This window comes from Hesperophylax consimilis, chromosome 6 (assembly GCF_061612785.1).
Source record: "Hesperophylax consimilis isolate HC1 chromosome 6, BYU_Hcon_1.0, whole genome shotgun sequence".
NCBI lineage: Eukaryota > Metazoa > Arthropoda > Insecta > Trichoptera > Limnephilidae > Hesperophylax > Hesperophylax consimilis.
The window spans coordinates 32530960-32546796 of NC_142841.1; the positions used below are offsets into that span (position 1 = coordinate 32530960).

At 37.5% G+C, this 15837-nt stretch overlaps 1 protein-coding gene across 1 annotated transcript; it reads left to right on the forward strand.

Moving 5' to 3' along the window:
* Positions 1-5395: 5395 nt before the first annotated feature.
* Positions 5396-15624, forward strand: LOC149423220 (uncharacterized). The gene is made up of 8 exons (XM_089632918.1): positions 5396-5618; positions 6062-6280; positions 8923-9102; positions 10610-10858; positions 11825-11952; positions 12363-12520; positions 12892-13041; positions 15319-15624. The coding sequence occupies exons 1-8, from the start codon at positions 5451-5453 to the stop codon at positions 15468-15470; spliced, it is 1404 nt and encodes a 467-aa protein (XP_089489044.1). The 5' UTR covers positions 5396-5450; the 3' UTR covers positions 15471-15624.
* Positions 15625-15837: the final 213 nt, after the last annotated feature.

Consider the following 15837-nt stretch of genomic DNA (forward strand, 5'->3'; position numbering starts at 1 on the left):
GCGCTAAGCGATTGGTCGAGAGACCAGCTGGATAGGTCAAAGGGTTTCCCCAAACTAGCCTCTCCCGATCTGGCACGCCTCGCAAGTGGTGGGCAGATGCATCCTGAACACACCTCACCTGATGAACCCGGGCACCCCTGTCAAATCACCAAACAGCAAACCCCTTGGGGTGACCTATGGCAGAGCTGTTAGTTATCCAATAAATGATTGCCGGGGCGGCGGTACCGAAACCCGCCTCCCAACTTGCATATGTGCTGTGATCAGTTTCAGGCAAAATAACTTCGGACGGGATGGGACAACCATAAAATGGACGATCAGCGCCATTTTTTCAGATTCTCGGTCCGTTTCAGCTTCTAATAGAATTGTGGTCAACTGTCAAGCATAACGATAATTTTATTTTCTGAAAAATAGTGATTCCAATAACATTTTACTACATTTATATGATTACACACATACGAGTACATTAATCAATTACAAACATTAATCATTAAAAAATACTTATTCTAATCTTGAATTCATCGAAGTTTAACTGAAAAATGTCTCTCTCTAAAGGAAGTTGGTTTAAAAGCATAGCATAGCATTCATTCTCCCCAGAAGCATCATTGGTAGGTTGGTCCTGCCTCTTGGAAAATAAAAAGCCAGTGCTGCCTAGCTCTGGTGAAGTTATCTGGGAGATTAAACGTAATATGCTCCTGTATCTTCCAGAATGCGACTATTACATATTGCTCAGTAAAATTTAACCTTCAAGCCAGTTCCCACAGTTCGTATTTTCAAGTTTAGTCTAGTTTCCCACATTTGCAGATTCGACCCTACAATAAAACAATTCATTGGCCTGGTATTTTTATAAAGATATTGTCTTGTTTGTGTATCATTTATGATTTAAGAATTAGTGACATTTTACTGCAAGCAGCGGCAGTTTTCAAATAGAGCTGTTCGCTTTCTATTTTATGATGACCCTAGTTAAACCATTATGCCTAAAAATATTTGCCAATACCTTTCCCACCCCTGTCCCATAGTAATAAAAACCCCAAATAAAGTTTCATGTCCCTTAAAATAATCCCTTTAAAATATTTGTATTGTTTAAGTCACGTTTGTATCATTAAGAATAGTTTAGTGCATTTTATTTTATGTTAAGAATGTTGTTTGCCAACGAGCGGGTGGAACATCTTTATTTTGGTAAAATGTCCTTCAGAATTTAGTTTAAATACAGATACCTCCCAGAAGAAGGACAGTATTGCAGTGTTGCTATGACGGGTAGGTACAGACGTACCTACGCAGTCAGTCGTGAGATAATTACTAGGTTTATGTAAACCTAGGGAAAACTGAAGAATAGAGGAAACTAGACCTTTATTTCTTTCAGTTTAAGTTTTAGCAGAGGAAAATAAGATCCTCTGCAATTATATTGTGAATTAATAAATTTATATGTCAACAAGAAGAAGTGTTTTCCTGCATTCCATCTGACGGCGTGTTCTCGTACCACGATAGCAGAAACATATGGTCCTTCGAGCCGCATCGGGAACAGCAGCATCATGGAAGCGGGACAACACTCAAAGACGTCATCTGTCTGCGGCAGCAAGACGGGAACCAGCAGGAGCTGGATGGAGGCTCAAATAAAAGCTTCAGCAACCAAGGTGCACATCACGAGACAAAAGGCCCGCCTACTTACGGAGATGGCTGAAGCAAAGATGGCCGCGGAAGCAAAGGCTTCCGAAGTAAAGATGGCTGCAGCAATGTCAGTCTTGGAAGCAGAGGAGCAACATGCGGCGCTCGTTTTAGAAGCTGCATCAAGGACTTCGCAACGGACTCTCAAGGATAGAGTCAATGACTGGGTGGACCAGTCACATCACAGTTCATCATCAGAACTTGGAGATCACGATGAACAGCCTCTTCGAGTTCAAATGGAGCAGCAACAGGAACTGCTCCATGATGGGCGGTTATCACTACAACCGCCCACAAGAACTGCACAGCAACAGCCCTTGGCAGGGCAGACTCTCCTGTCGCAAAGGGAGCCTTGGGTAGAGCAGGCTCATCCGCTGCAATTGGAACAGCGGTTGGAGCAGCACAAGGGTGGGCGGTACACATTACTCCCACAAAAAGGATCCTCAGAGCAGCAGCCCTTGGCAGGGCAGACTCTCCCGTCGCAAATGGAACCTCGGGTAGAGCGGGCTCATCCGCTGCAATTGGAACAGCGGTTGGAGCAGCAGCAGCAGGGCGGGCGGTATGAGGTACTCCCACCCAGAGGAACATCACATCAGCAGCCCTTGGTAGGGCAATCTCTTCAGCTGCAGTTGACGCAGCATCAGCAGCCAAGCAGTAGCTGCTGGGAGCTGCCTACATCAGTGCAGCCATTCAACTTAGCAGAGCAACGCGACGGGCAACAGTGGCCAGAGTCGCAGGGCCGATTCCAGGGACCAACACCTGCTATAACTGAAGAACGTCTCGCGGAATCAATTGGTAAGGCAATATCTTTATATAATACCAGGCCCAAAGTTAATGATCTTCCTACATTTAACGGCAATCCAATTGAATGGATTGCGTTCAAATTAATATTCCATCATACCACAGACTTCTTAAAAGTATCTGACAGCAAAAATTTATATACATTACAAAAAGCGTTAAAAGGAGAGGCGCGTGACGCGGTTTCTTCCCTTCTTATAATTTTTGGCGCAAAATCATCACCTTGTTCGGCGCAATTCGTAAAAAATAAAAACGCGGATCAATTTTTATCTCAGTATCCCCAGGCCTTCGAAGCAATAAAAACAAAACATTACATGAACGACTATTTAGATAGTGTAAATTCAGTAGAAAGTGCGAAGAAATTAATACAAAATATTACATACATACATGCTCAAGGCGGGTTTAAGGGTGGAGGTGAATGCGAAATTACCTACTACAACCATTTAGTCAGTCAGTAAGATATACATTTTTTACGGAATTTCTAGTTTTAATACATTACCTACTACACAATTTTTAGTCATAAGATTTACATTTTTTACGGAATTTCTAGTTTTAAGACATTACCTACTACACAATTTTTAGTCATAAGATTTACATATTCCACGGAATTTTTAGTTTTAAGAGTAGCATAAATATTTGTATTTTAGACATTTTAATAAATTTAACTGGTAATTTTCGTAGACAAGCAGTAGGTACCTAATAAAGATAACAGTCGCATTCTTTGCCTATTTTGTGAAGTATCTTCACGGGAGGAGGTATGTATCTTCCAGAATGCGACTATTACATATTGCTCAGTAAAATTTAACCTTCAAGCCAGTTCCCACAGTTCGTATTTTCAAGTTTAGTGTAGTTTCCCACATTTGCAGATTCGACCCTACAATAAAACAATTCATTGGCCTGGTATTTTTATAAAGATATTGTCTTGTTTGTGTATCATTTATGATTTAAGAATTAGTGACATTTTACTGCAAGCAGCGGCAGTTTTCAAATAGAGCTGTTCGCTTTCTATTTTATGATGACCCTAGTTAAACCATTATGCCTAAAAATATTTGCCAATACCTTTCCCACCCCTGTCCCATAGTAATAAAAACCCCAAATAAAGTTTCATGTCCCTTAAAATAATCCCTTTAAAATATTTGTATTGTTTAAGTCACGTTTGTATCATTAAGAATAGTTTAGTGCATTTTATTTTATGTTAAGAATGTTGTTTGCCAACGAGCGGGTGGAACATCTTTATTTTGGTAAAATGTCCTTCAGAATTTAGTTTAAATACAGATACCTCCCAGAAGAAGGACAGTATTGCAGTGTTGCTATGACGGGTAGGTACAGACGTACCTACGCAGTCAGTCGTGAGATAATTACTAGGTTTATGTAAACCTAGGGAAAACTGAAGAATAGAGGAAACTAGACCTTTATTTCTTTCAGTTTAAGTTTTAGCAGAGGAAAATAAGATCCTCTGCAATTATATTGTGAATTAATAAATTTATATGTCAACAAGAAGAAGTGTTTTCCTGCATTCCATCTGACGGCGTGTTCTCGTACCACGATAGCAGAAACAGCTCCAAAACATGCAAATGTGACCTTTGAGCAGCTCATGTGCTACACGTTGCAATTTTTCTCTTAAAGTCTAGGTTTCTAGTCTAATCTAGTCCTAGCATTCCAGTGAGAAAATCAGAAGGTTACACCACTAGTACAGTGTATTCCTTGCCCTTGTAAAGCACATAATTGTACACTTTCCGCTGTTAAAGTAAAGTTTATTTCAATTACTCCACTCTGTCGATATCGATTTGTAAGTGATTGGAGTCCTTTTTCGTCGTTATACTGGTATATAGTTTAATATCGTGAGCAAATCGAATTTTATGAACAGAGCTATGTTATTTATAAACATAGAGAATAATAGAGGTCCTAAATTGGACCCTTGAGGGACCCCAGAATGTGTGAGGTAAGGTTTTGGAGCGAAGTTTTTCTGTTAGACAAATAATTATGGAATAACAAAATCAGTTGGTGTGATAAACCAATGTTTACAAATTTGTTTAGTAATATGAGGTGATCTAATTTGTCAAAAGCTTACGCAAAATCATTATAAGAAACGTCTACTTGTTTGTTGTTGTCCAAAATATGTGAGACATAATCCGTGAATACCACAAAATTAGTCGTTGTTGATCTGCTTATATATTTTTGAATGATAGGTTCAAATAATTTGGCCAGTGCCGAAAAAATCGCCACAGATCTGTCACGATTTATTACCGCTTTTGTGTATGGGCGTATTCTTTGAGATTTTCCATCCGTCGGGGAATTTTCCAGAGTTGAGTAAAATATTAGAGAAATGATAAAAAACATATGTTTATCTGTAATAAAAAATAATATGTAAGAGAGGTAACATTTACGGGTAGGCACATCCCTTCAGAATAATTGTATTTGTAAAATCTGTTTTTTTTTGTTTAATTTTTTTAATTGGGGCTAAGAAATCATTTTTATTTACACTTAAAACGTCAAAATTTTGAGTAAATGGCTAGTAATCACTTATCATGTTAGCATGCGTGGCAGCTGATCACAATTTATTGTTTCACAAGCTGAAACAGATCAAAAACCGGCCACATTTATAAACTTCAGATATTCATTTGTGATTTATCTTCTTTTTATTAAAGTTTGTCACTGATTTGATGCTACGCACGCTCTAGAATCCTTGAATTATATAAAATATTTGATAAAGAAAATATGCTATTAAAAAAACTGTTTTTGTTACTTAGAATATTGATCCAACAAATATTTCAAATTGCCGCTGAAAAATTAGTCGCACATCTTCGTCGCTGAACGGCACTTTCTGAAAGCTCTACCTTCCGTCTGTAATGTCGGTAAAACAGCGTCGCCGATAAATCAGATAAGAAACCATCATTTCTATAAAGGTAAAACAGGCAGCGTGGCGCGGTGTGCAGGGATCTGCATTTTCATTTTCAAATAATAAAAGTCGATTTCTCGATTACCGATTCGCAATGAAAACCTACGGCCGGAAAAAGACAGAAGACGATAATGATGTGATTGTCAATTTAGACGATCTATGTCGACTCTGCTTGGCAAAAGAAGAACAATTGGTACCAATTTTCAACGATGACGAACCCATTCCTCTACCGATTCGTATTATGGCATGCGTTGCATTGGAGGTAAAGAATTGCATATAAAATATTATTTTTGAGGTTATTTTTTTATTTTTGTGTTCTCCACAAATTTTATACTTGCTATGTATTGAAATGACAACTTTTACGCATCAAATTGATTGTTTGTCTTACACTTTTTATCCCGTTTAATTTAAGATTTGCCGCCAATAAATACGCAAACTTGACGACTGTCCTAAAACGGGAAAATCTTCCCAATCTGACAGATAAATATTTATTTAAAAAATTTAATTATCTCTGTATTGCTTTATGTTCTAATTTAAAAAATACCGTAATTTCTGAATAATGAGTCAATTGTGACAGCCAATTAATGCTAAACTATGTAATTTAGTATTTATTTATATGAATTTGTACAAATATTGCATAAATATTCATAAAGAAGATAATATGGAATGTCAGTCTTATCAATTTTTTTGTATTAACGTTTCCAGGTTTTGGAGGACGATGGTTTACCCAACATGATATGTCACCCATGCCGCTACCAGCTAGAGAAGTACTGCACCTTCCGGAAGAAGTGTGAGACCTCGGATCTGAAGCTACGAAGGCACTTAAGACTACTGTCAGGAGCCTCCAAGAGTGAAGATGAGTGCGACCAACTGGGGAACTTGACCAGTGACCAAGTCATGGGATCCAGTGTTACTTTTGTTATTGTGAGTCTTTATTTTGAACATAAGAAGATGATGTGTTACATTTGAAGGCTTTCATCCTTTTTAGCACCGTTATATTGGAGTTCTTGAAAATTAGTGGTGAAAATTATTGAATCCTGATTTAGTATGAAATCTGACACACTGAGGACCTTCATACACAGAAATACTTACAAGCTGCTTGACTGTGGCGCAACCACAAGTAGCCTACCGATATGCTATCTGTATTATACTAAACTTCATCATTTTTTCATGTGCAGCCGTGGTGTTAATACAATGTCAAATGACTAGCAATGAAGACAATATTGTTCTTCTTTTTCTTTATTATAAGCATAAAACACGATCTGTAAGAAGATTTTAGATTCATTCGTACATCAAAATAAGTGTTAATCGTAGAGCATTCGTCCCCGCCAAGGAACTATAAGAGAATTCAAGTTGAATTAGAAGTCAAGTTGAATTAGAAGTCAAGTTGAATTAGAAGTCAATTTGAATTAGAAGTCAAGTTGACTTTTCTTTCCAATTCTTAATCTCTAAATCCTTAATAACATATTCTTGTAAATTATAGTTATATAAACATGGATATTTTCTCACATCCAGAACAAATTTAACATTTAAATCACGTTCAAGTCATTTCTGTCAAACATGTAACTTATAGATGCGAATGTAACTCGCGTTGCGTGCTACCAATACTGTCAGTAGCGTGCAATGGATGTCAAACCCATAGTCGATGCGTGGCGTTGTGTACGAACACTACCAAATTGTTTGTGGTGTACACACAAGCGGCGCGTATGCTACGCGCACAAAACTAGAGTCACTTGTAAGTATCTCCATGTACAAATGATCTAAGAGTTGCCACCTGACAATTTTTCCCATCAGTTTTCACAACGCTGAATGTTTAAAGCACCTAAATGCTGAACATATTCACTGGCAGAGTACGGTTGTCAATTTTCATTGTCTATTTAAAAATAATCAATATCCGGATTACTTTCAAACATTCATATGTATGGATTTCGATATTGGATTTCTTATAACTCTAATCCAATCAATATAATATATTTTGCGTATATTAAAAATCCCAAAATAATAAATAAAAGTTTCCTGCACAATATGTGTGCTAAGTGGCAACACCCACTATTGTGTAGGAAAGAACAATGGATGGAAGGTTGGAAAACGAGATGACCAATCACTTATCACTGTATATCTGCGAAGGAGTACATAACAAAATCACAATATAGTGAATTCTTCCGCCATACCTCGAGGTAATTATCGTCACAATGAAATTAATAAAGCGGTATTATGCACTTCCAAGATAGATGGTCAACTTTTTACTTTTCACTAACAACTCTCTTCTACGATAGTTCGAATCCTTCCCCTGTTTTAAAAAAACAATCACACTCGAATTTGCACTATTTATTTGCAATTGTCATGTTCCATAATTCAAATAGTTTTCCGGCAAGGTGATGGTTTCGGAAAGGTAGGAACTGGATAAATGACATTCCGGTAGGAACCCAGCATATTCTTATTTCAAGACTAAACACCAACCGTATCTAAACCAAATATAACTAAGTACTATTAAACCGACAAAAATGAAGTTTTAAACTTTAATGTTAGTTTTTTTGCCCCATGTTTAAATATGGCCTGGTTTGGAACCCAAATAATACAAGTTTTTCCCACATAAGTACTTTTTTCCAGTTAACCTTAACCGGTCAGCAACGTAAGCAGATATACACGATAAAATAACGATAGCAGTCAAGTACAATAAGCGTGTTTACACGTCAACGCGTGTGTTTCTACAAAAATCGTCATAACTCCGTTATTCTTCTAGTGACATCCCTAAAACAAGAAGTAGAATATTCGTATTGAATGAAGCTTCACATCTCTATTCAAAGTTATCCATAGAAACCCGTAAAAAGACCTACTCAGTGGAAGCAAATTTTACCCGCCAAATCGTAAAACGACGCCAAGAAAGCCGTTTGACGTGCCGACCCGCCTCGCAAGTTTAATTATTTTTTAAAAAATATATTTTGTATGAAATGGTCAAAAAGTGAAGTGACAGAATTGTTTATTGTACATTTGTACGATGAAATAAGTGTTTTTTTTTTTACATTATCCGTGATTTTAGTATCGTTTTTACATAAAACATTACAGGTGAGTCATTTTTACAATTTTTTCATGTTTCCATTCTAAATTTAAATATTTACAAATGTTAATATTTATTTATGATACAACAATTTGAAAGCCTATTTTGTAACCTTTCTAAAACAGTTTTTACTATTCGGCTCCGTTCAGTAATGTTTCATTTATAGAGCTTTGATTGTGAGGCGGTAATAACACAACGTTTTCGTGAAATTGACATTTCGATAAAGACATTTTAGCTTCAAGTTCGCGAAAAGTCGGAGGGGTTAAAAGATAGTTTCTCTGTACAATGTTTTTGATAGATAATTCGATTTATAAGGGCCGGTATTTCAGTATATTCGGAAACGTTCCGAGTCAGATTAGTTTATCAGAAAACCCACCTAATAGCAACTTGACGACTCTAAATATCTCTCAAAGTGATCTTAAAAGCAACTGAAATGCAGAAATCCTAAGAGAGTTTCACTGTACAATGTTTTGGCATTGTTGTTTTTATAGATATGTAATTTAATTAGCCCGAGGAAGGAGAGGCAGAAGTGGATGGAGAAGAGGACGAGGAAGGTGTGGAGGGTAGCCAGGAGGGCAGCCGGGAGGAGGGGAACATCTCCCTGCCGCAGCCCACCCTTGAGGACCCCAGCCACCACTGTACCCTAAAGAGGGAGCTGTCCGAGGAACAGGAGGATCAGCTCAAGGATGTAAGTCTCGCCCGGATTAGTCTGCCTACCTGTAATATATTTTACCAAATGGTTATTTTTAAAAGTTGAGTCGACTTCCGCTCTTCGATCTTTTTGACAATCAATATTCTACATTCATCTTTAATTATCGTTGATCTCAATTTAAATCATGTTGCCATTCCTTAACCGATCCAATAGTACTTACTCCAATTGGTCCCAATGACTCCGGGTAGTTGGGACTCTGAGGTGTTCACAAAAAAAAAATTCTATGATTTTACTGAACCCTTGGAATGACCATCTCCCGAAACCTACTACATACTACCTTAGTGCGCTAAATTTAAGACTGAACAATATCTCTGAGCGCGTGCAAGGTTCGAGGAATCACTTCCACATCGGAATTTATTGTAAAGCATTATTTCGTAAAAGAGTGACATTAAATATGACAGTAAGATCTAATCTTGTTACTTATGAAGAGCGCCATGTAAATTCAAGGATTTGAATTCACAAAATTTATAATGACTAAGCACGATGTCCAGCAAACATCAGCTAGCTAACAGGTTCCAAAATATCGGTCCATAATGTCGTCTGGAGTTCATCCTCAATCTTTCAGTGGACCGTTCCTCCTTGCTTCCCCTTGAGTACTGGTTATCTCCTTCTCCGCTTGTGGCGCTGCTAGCTTCCCTACCAAAATAGACGGCTATACAACCGATGGGTAGGCGGTCCGCAGTTCCAACTATTAATGAGTCAACCTTAAGTTGCAGGGGTAATATTGAAACTGTTACAACCTATACATATTGTGGTAGTTCGAGCTACGTTTTTAGTATACTTACGGCACGTTCCAGAGTGGAAGATACTCTCAGTATCACCCCGGTTAAAGACCACCATTCAGAATTGAAAAGTTGCTTGAAATGACTTAAGCCCTGTTTGGTGAGCAGATCTGAATAGGTGGGTTCTCCCCCACCTTCCTCTTCCCCAACTTCTCCCCCTCTCCACTACCTTCAGCCTCACAACGTACCCCAATTGGAGATACCATAGTCTCACTGGCTCCAGACGGTTGGGAGCAGTCGGTACGCTTGCATAAAAAAATGTAGCATGGATGGCTCTAGTGCTAGTAGCGCATACAGCTTGTAGAGTTCTCCAAGAGATTTAGGTTTGCCCCTCCATGTTCAAAACCGACGTGGACTAGCAGCGAGGTGTCTAACAACAGAGAGATTTTGAGAGCATAACAGGAGCGAGGACGTTAACTTCCATGCCGTCCTACACACTCATTCCTGATTATAGGAGTGTTAAGTCTAAATAAAGACAAGTGTTTTATTGTGAAGAGGGCGTTTACAAGAACAATCTGAACGCACAATCGTATCAAGTCCTGTATTTTAGTTGGCTCTCTGGGGCAGCCGGGAAATCTCTAACAAAATTTGATAGTGGAGTGTAAAAAGTGTAGAGAAGCAAAGTAAAACTGAGCAAAAAACCACTTTAGGGATCAAATTTGCATGTATATTATTTAAATTATAAATGATTTTTCATTCAGGATGAGCACCTAGCCGATGGCCTTGAACTGGAAGCGGTGGCAGCAGCGGTGCGAGCCTCTCTAGTGGCTGGCGCGGAAGACAATGGGGGCGGGGGCACCGAGCTAGAGGGGGAGGTGGCTGGAGAAGGGGGGGACGACTCCCTCAGCGTGAGACTGCTGCCAGCAGCCACAGGTAGAGCTACTCACGTTGAGGTCACCACCGAGGACGGCTCCGTGTTACTGATGGAGCTGACCACAGAGGATGAAGAGGTAACCTAATTTTATTGAAAATATAAAAAGGAATGCACTTAGTATAAGAATTCTATAATGGGCTTAAAAAAATTCAAACTTGGAGAATTAATTTAACAATGAAAACATTTTTTTTTTTTTCAAATGGTATTTAAGTTTGAATGTGGACATTGATAATATTAAAACAAAAAATGGACTCAAATTCCTTATTTTGAGGATACATGTAATTAATGAGTGCTAAGAATTGCATTAAAACTTATAAAATTAATTCCGCAGAAGGTGTGGCTTGATTTATGTTAATAAATAACAATCACAATCAAAGATTCCGCTACCGACTTTAGCTCTCCGTTTTATCTAGGGAACCGTTTCTCATTGCTTTTATTTATGCCAGGAATATTCTTTAATGTGTACTATATATACAATGTACGTTAACTATTAGTTCTCTTTTACTTCAAATCGCCGTACATCTTTAATCGCTTTTACATCATTGGAATTAAAGGCTCCTGTGGTCTCCATCAAAATCAAATCTGTCATGTTAATATTTGGGATAAAAAAGAAGATCGCCTTTCTACCTAAATATAAATTTGATTTATTTTTTATTTATACAGTTTGGTGTCGATATCACAATTCTAAGGTTTGGGTTTTCATTTTTTACCTTAAGAATGCAGGAATTTTTTCTAAAGCACACATGTTAATTTTAACTAGCCTATTAGAACGCCCCATTTGTGAATGAACCATTATAACTTAGAAAGTAGTTTCTAATTACAAGAAATAAATGAAATCCATGCCCATATTTTCAATTCCATTATGCGCTATGGGATTTGAACAAGGAACCTTAGTGGGCGAACAAGAGTGGAACACTTGTTGTTCACAGTTGACGTCAGCAATATTACATGTCTTTGCACACTTCATCCATCCAATCCTAATTAAAAAAATTCCAATTTAGCATGATTAATATTCACCATGTTGATCTTGTGACTCCTGTAGGTGAACACCGACTCAGTCCGGGACGTGAATGGGGAGCTGAAGGTTTTCCAGTGCACTCAGTGCCCGCGCTCCTTTGCCCGCATCGCTCAGCTGCGGAGACACTCCTCCGTTCACTCCCAGCAACGAGGGTAAGTCCTCCTTAAACTAATGCACCGTTGTACCCAAACCAGTTTCCATGTCCATATACATTTTAATAATCTGTTGATTTAACTGTTGCGTTCAATATGAAAATAATTTCTCTTCAGTTGATGCCACTGCTACATTGTCATTGCCCTGACGAACCAGGGTTCTCCACTTTTCTCCCAGTTACTTGTGAAACTTGATCAGTTCAGCGAAGCTGCAAGCTGCAATCTTCCTCTTTTCCATTGATCATGAACAAAGTATCTTACGGACAGACTATTTTAGATGCCTAGTTCTTCCAGTATAGTATCCAATAGTTAGATTGACAGTCTGGCTATGCATGATATTCCAAGCACTATTCTCTAGCACCACATCTCCACCATTGATTGATATATTATTATGTCCCCATTGTTTGCAGAGTGACATGTTCCGAGTGTGAGAAGTGGTTCCCGTCTCGCTCGGCACTGACGAGGCACGAGCGCATTCACACAGGAGAGAAGCCCTTCCAGTGTGGCATCTGCCAGAGGAGCTTCGCACAGAAAGAAATCCTCTATCGACACTTTCTCATACATTCCAGTGAGTTCCATACTACATAAATGCATAAACTGGTACATTTTTAATAGGTGAACTTACGAATTTTGCAGAATCATTTAAAACCTTGAAAACCTAACTTAACCCAAACAACTAACATAACCTACAATTAGAGGTGCTACTGCATACTAATATCTCCTAGAAACATTTTTTTTTTTTTATTTGACCTAAAAATTTCCATCTTTGGACTTGAAAATGAAAGCTCAAATCAAAAACAGTCATTCCACAAAATCGATTCCAAATGTGATGTAGAATCACCAGTCTCCGCTTGTAATATGAGCTTCCGAACACCTTGTATAAAAAATGCCCATGGTAATGCGCAAGTGATAAAATTAAAAGTGTATCTGGTCCAACAGGCTCGAAGCCCTTCAACTGCCCATCGTGCCACAAGGGCTTCACGCAGCGGGAGGCCCTGCGCACTCACCAACTCAGCCACATTGAACCGCGCCCCGCCTTGCTGCTACACCGCTGTAACCTGTGCCCTAAGATATTCTGCCATGCTTCAGGTAATATCCTAAGTGCGGTATGCTGATGTATAGTCTTCAAACTTTATGCCGCTTGAGAATGGCAGCTTTATAGGATGGGCCATCAAAAAAATCTCACAAACTATATCACCGCATGGGGAACATGTGTCCCTGTCCCTTTTATTTAGCAAATAAGTAAATGTTTGTTGGTTCAAAATCTTAAATCACCAAAAGTTCTTCACTGATTGATTGCTTTGAAATTTTTACACAATGTTGCAGTCGAATACGCATGTGTTTGTATATACATATCATCAAATGTGATTTTAAATACCCCTACCTAAGAGCAGAGGCGATTCGTGACTTAGCAATGGTAAGATTTTACTGGATTCTTCACACAAAAAAATTAAATTTATTTATAATACAGTTTTTTTTTAAATTAGCTGTAATTTTTCTCTTATTTTGAATGTATCAAAATTCTGCTTTAACCCTTACCACTCCATTATTTTTTAATATTTGTTGTCAGCTAGCTCTAATTTAAATAATGGCTAAATATTAATTTATTGGTTGGCAGTTACAAAAAAAATCGTTAAAAATTCATTCGTTATGATTTATTCTTCAAATAAAAAATAGTTTACAGAAAAAATTATGCACTACTTATATTTTTACATAGCATAGTAGTTTTTAAAACATTCTCCAGGGTGGAGACCAGGTTTTCTGGAACAGGTCTCACAAAACCACACTGTTTCGCATCTTCCCCCTGGAATCTTTCTGTTACTGCACACAGTACAGTCTTTAGAACCTTTGTCCAGTTTGGCAATGAAGTACTCACTGTCAGTTTAATAAGATTCATCTTCCGATAACACTTGGTATTCAGATGCCATATCACGCCAAGTTCCCGCCATTTTAGGTTATGTGAATTTGCAAAGGTATTTTATAGTAAAATAAAAACGGAAAACAGTCAAAATCTTAAGAAAACATGAATTTAAATGTTTTTTTATCCAATAATCAAATATCATGTACACAGTCACCTTCCTCTTGTTTTGAAGGTCAAGTTTGCAAAATTTCAACAAGCTCAGAATAAAACTGTAGATTTGAATAAAAAATCAAACCTGCACTGCCCGCCACAGGCCTGTTCTTTATATATGTAGATAGATTTTCAGTTACAACAACATGTAGAAAATCGAATTTTTAAATCTTACCACTCTAGCTCACTGAAAAGTCACTAGCCGCCCCTGCCTAGAATATGTCCAGGTGATTCAGTTTGCTCTGATCTAGTCAAAACCGCAGTTCAATTTTGAACATAGTTTTGAACAAAATGATGGCAAGAAACATTCAATATATGGACTTGTTATTTTGAATCCACTTATCTGCACATTTGGAATAATTACAATAATTAGTACTTCTTGCGTGTTCTTACTATTTGAGGATTTCACATAAGAAATGAGCTACCAAAATCGTCATCTGGATGGGTTTACTAAATCTGCAAGATCTGCTCTTTTTATATTATCTAGTGGTTAGTTAGATTCATTAAGGAAAGAAGGGAGAGGAGGTGGTTATACAAATATTTCCTGAGACTTTTGTTGTCAGCTTGTGGAGATGACGAAGTTTGAAATGTGGGACAGGTGGGGAGGATTTAAAATTGACACACCCATCCTTCCAGCGGTAAAGATTTTATTTAAATAATAATATTTTTCAATCCAGGCGACATATATTAGACGATAAAAATGTATTTTAATGTTTATTTTATTTAATTCATGCAATTGTGATTGCCGCTAGATCAACCTTTCGGAATAACAATGTCCCATCTAACAAACCAATGCTATGCAATTGTGAGCTCTTAGCTCTCTTTCGTTAAAGCCCATTATTTCTTTTCAACATTTCTGTATTGTACTTCAAAGGAGTCGGCTATCACAAATCGTGTACCAGAAACATATGGCGGAAATGATTTATTATAAAAAAACAACAGTAAAAATACTTACTCGTGAAAAGTAATGTCATCTCTAATTTTTAACTTTCTTCCTGTATGGTTTTTATAAAATTTCTCACTGCACTTCATTGTTAAAGTCGCCCTAGTGCCATCTCCTCTCCCTTCTTTCCTCCATGGTTAGAACCTCGATCCCAAATACTGCTCTTTCAAACATCTCCATGACCTATCTTTGATCCAGTAACCGGATAAAACAGAACAGTGATGAAACAGAACAATTATGATAAAGGACTATGTTAGATTCATTATTTTTCTTCAATGTTCTGTTTTGTCTTGGAACCCTTTCATCCATGTCACATTGACGTTTTGTGATAATATCAATTTCCTGGCTACAGGTCTAAGTCGTCACCTGGTGACTCACACCGGCCGCAGCTACAAGTGTGCCGACTGTGACAAGGCGTTCAATGACAAGAGTTCCCTGCGAAGACACCATCGCCTGACCGGCCACCAGTCACATTTCAACCCTCTATCATCTGGCAATATATAATTATTTTTTTTGTTTTTATTCAGGAAATTTTTCTCTGGCATTTGATTTTCTATGCATGCGGTGTTTTGAGACCACAGATTTTTTGTAATTTTAATGCTTTCGATTTGTCACCCTTTTTGTAATCCAGACCATTATATGTATATACTTTTGTATTAAGTTTATTTCTTAAATTTTCTCAACATCCATATATTATAGTATTTGCACATGATTATGTTTTTTTATTTATGCATTATAAAAATGGAAACATCGAATTAAAAAATTAGAAATTTTACAAACAATTATAAAGATTTACAAAAATATAAAAAAGGTAACAATTACAGAACAATATACAAAAGCACAGAAATAAAATGGAAACATTGAGTTTAAA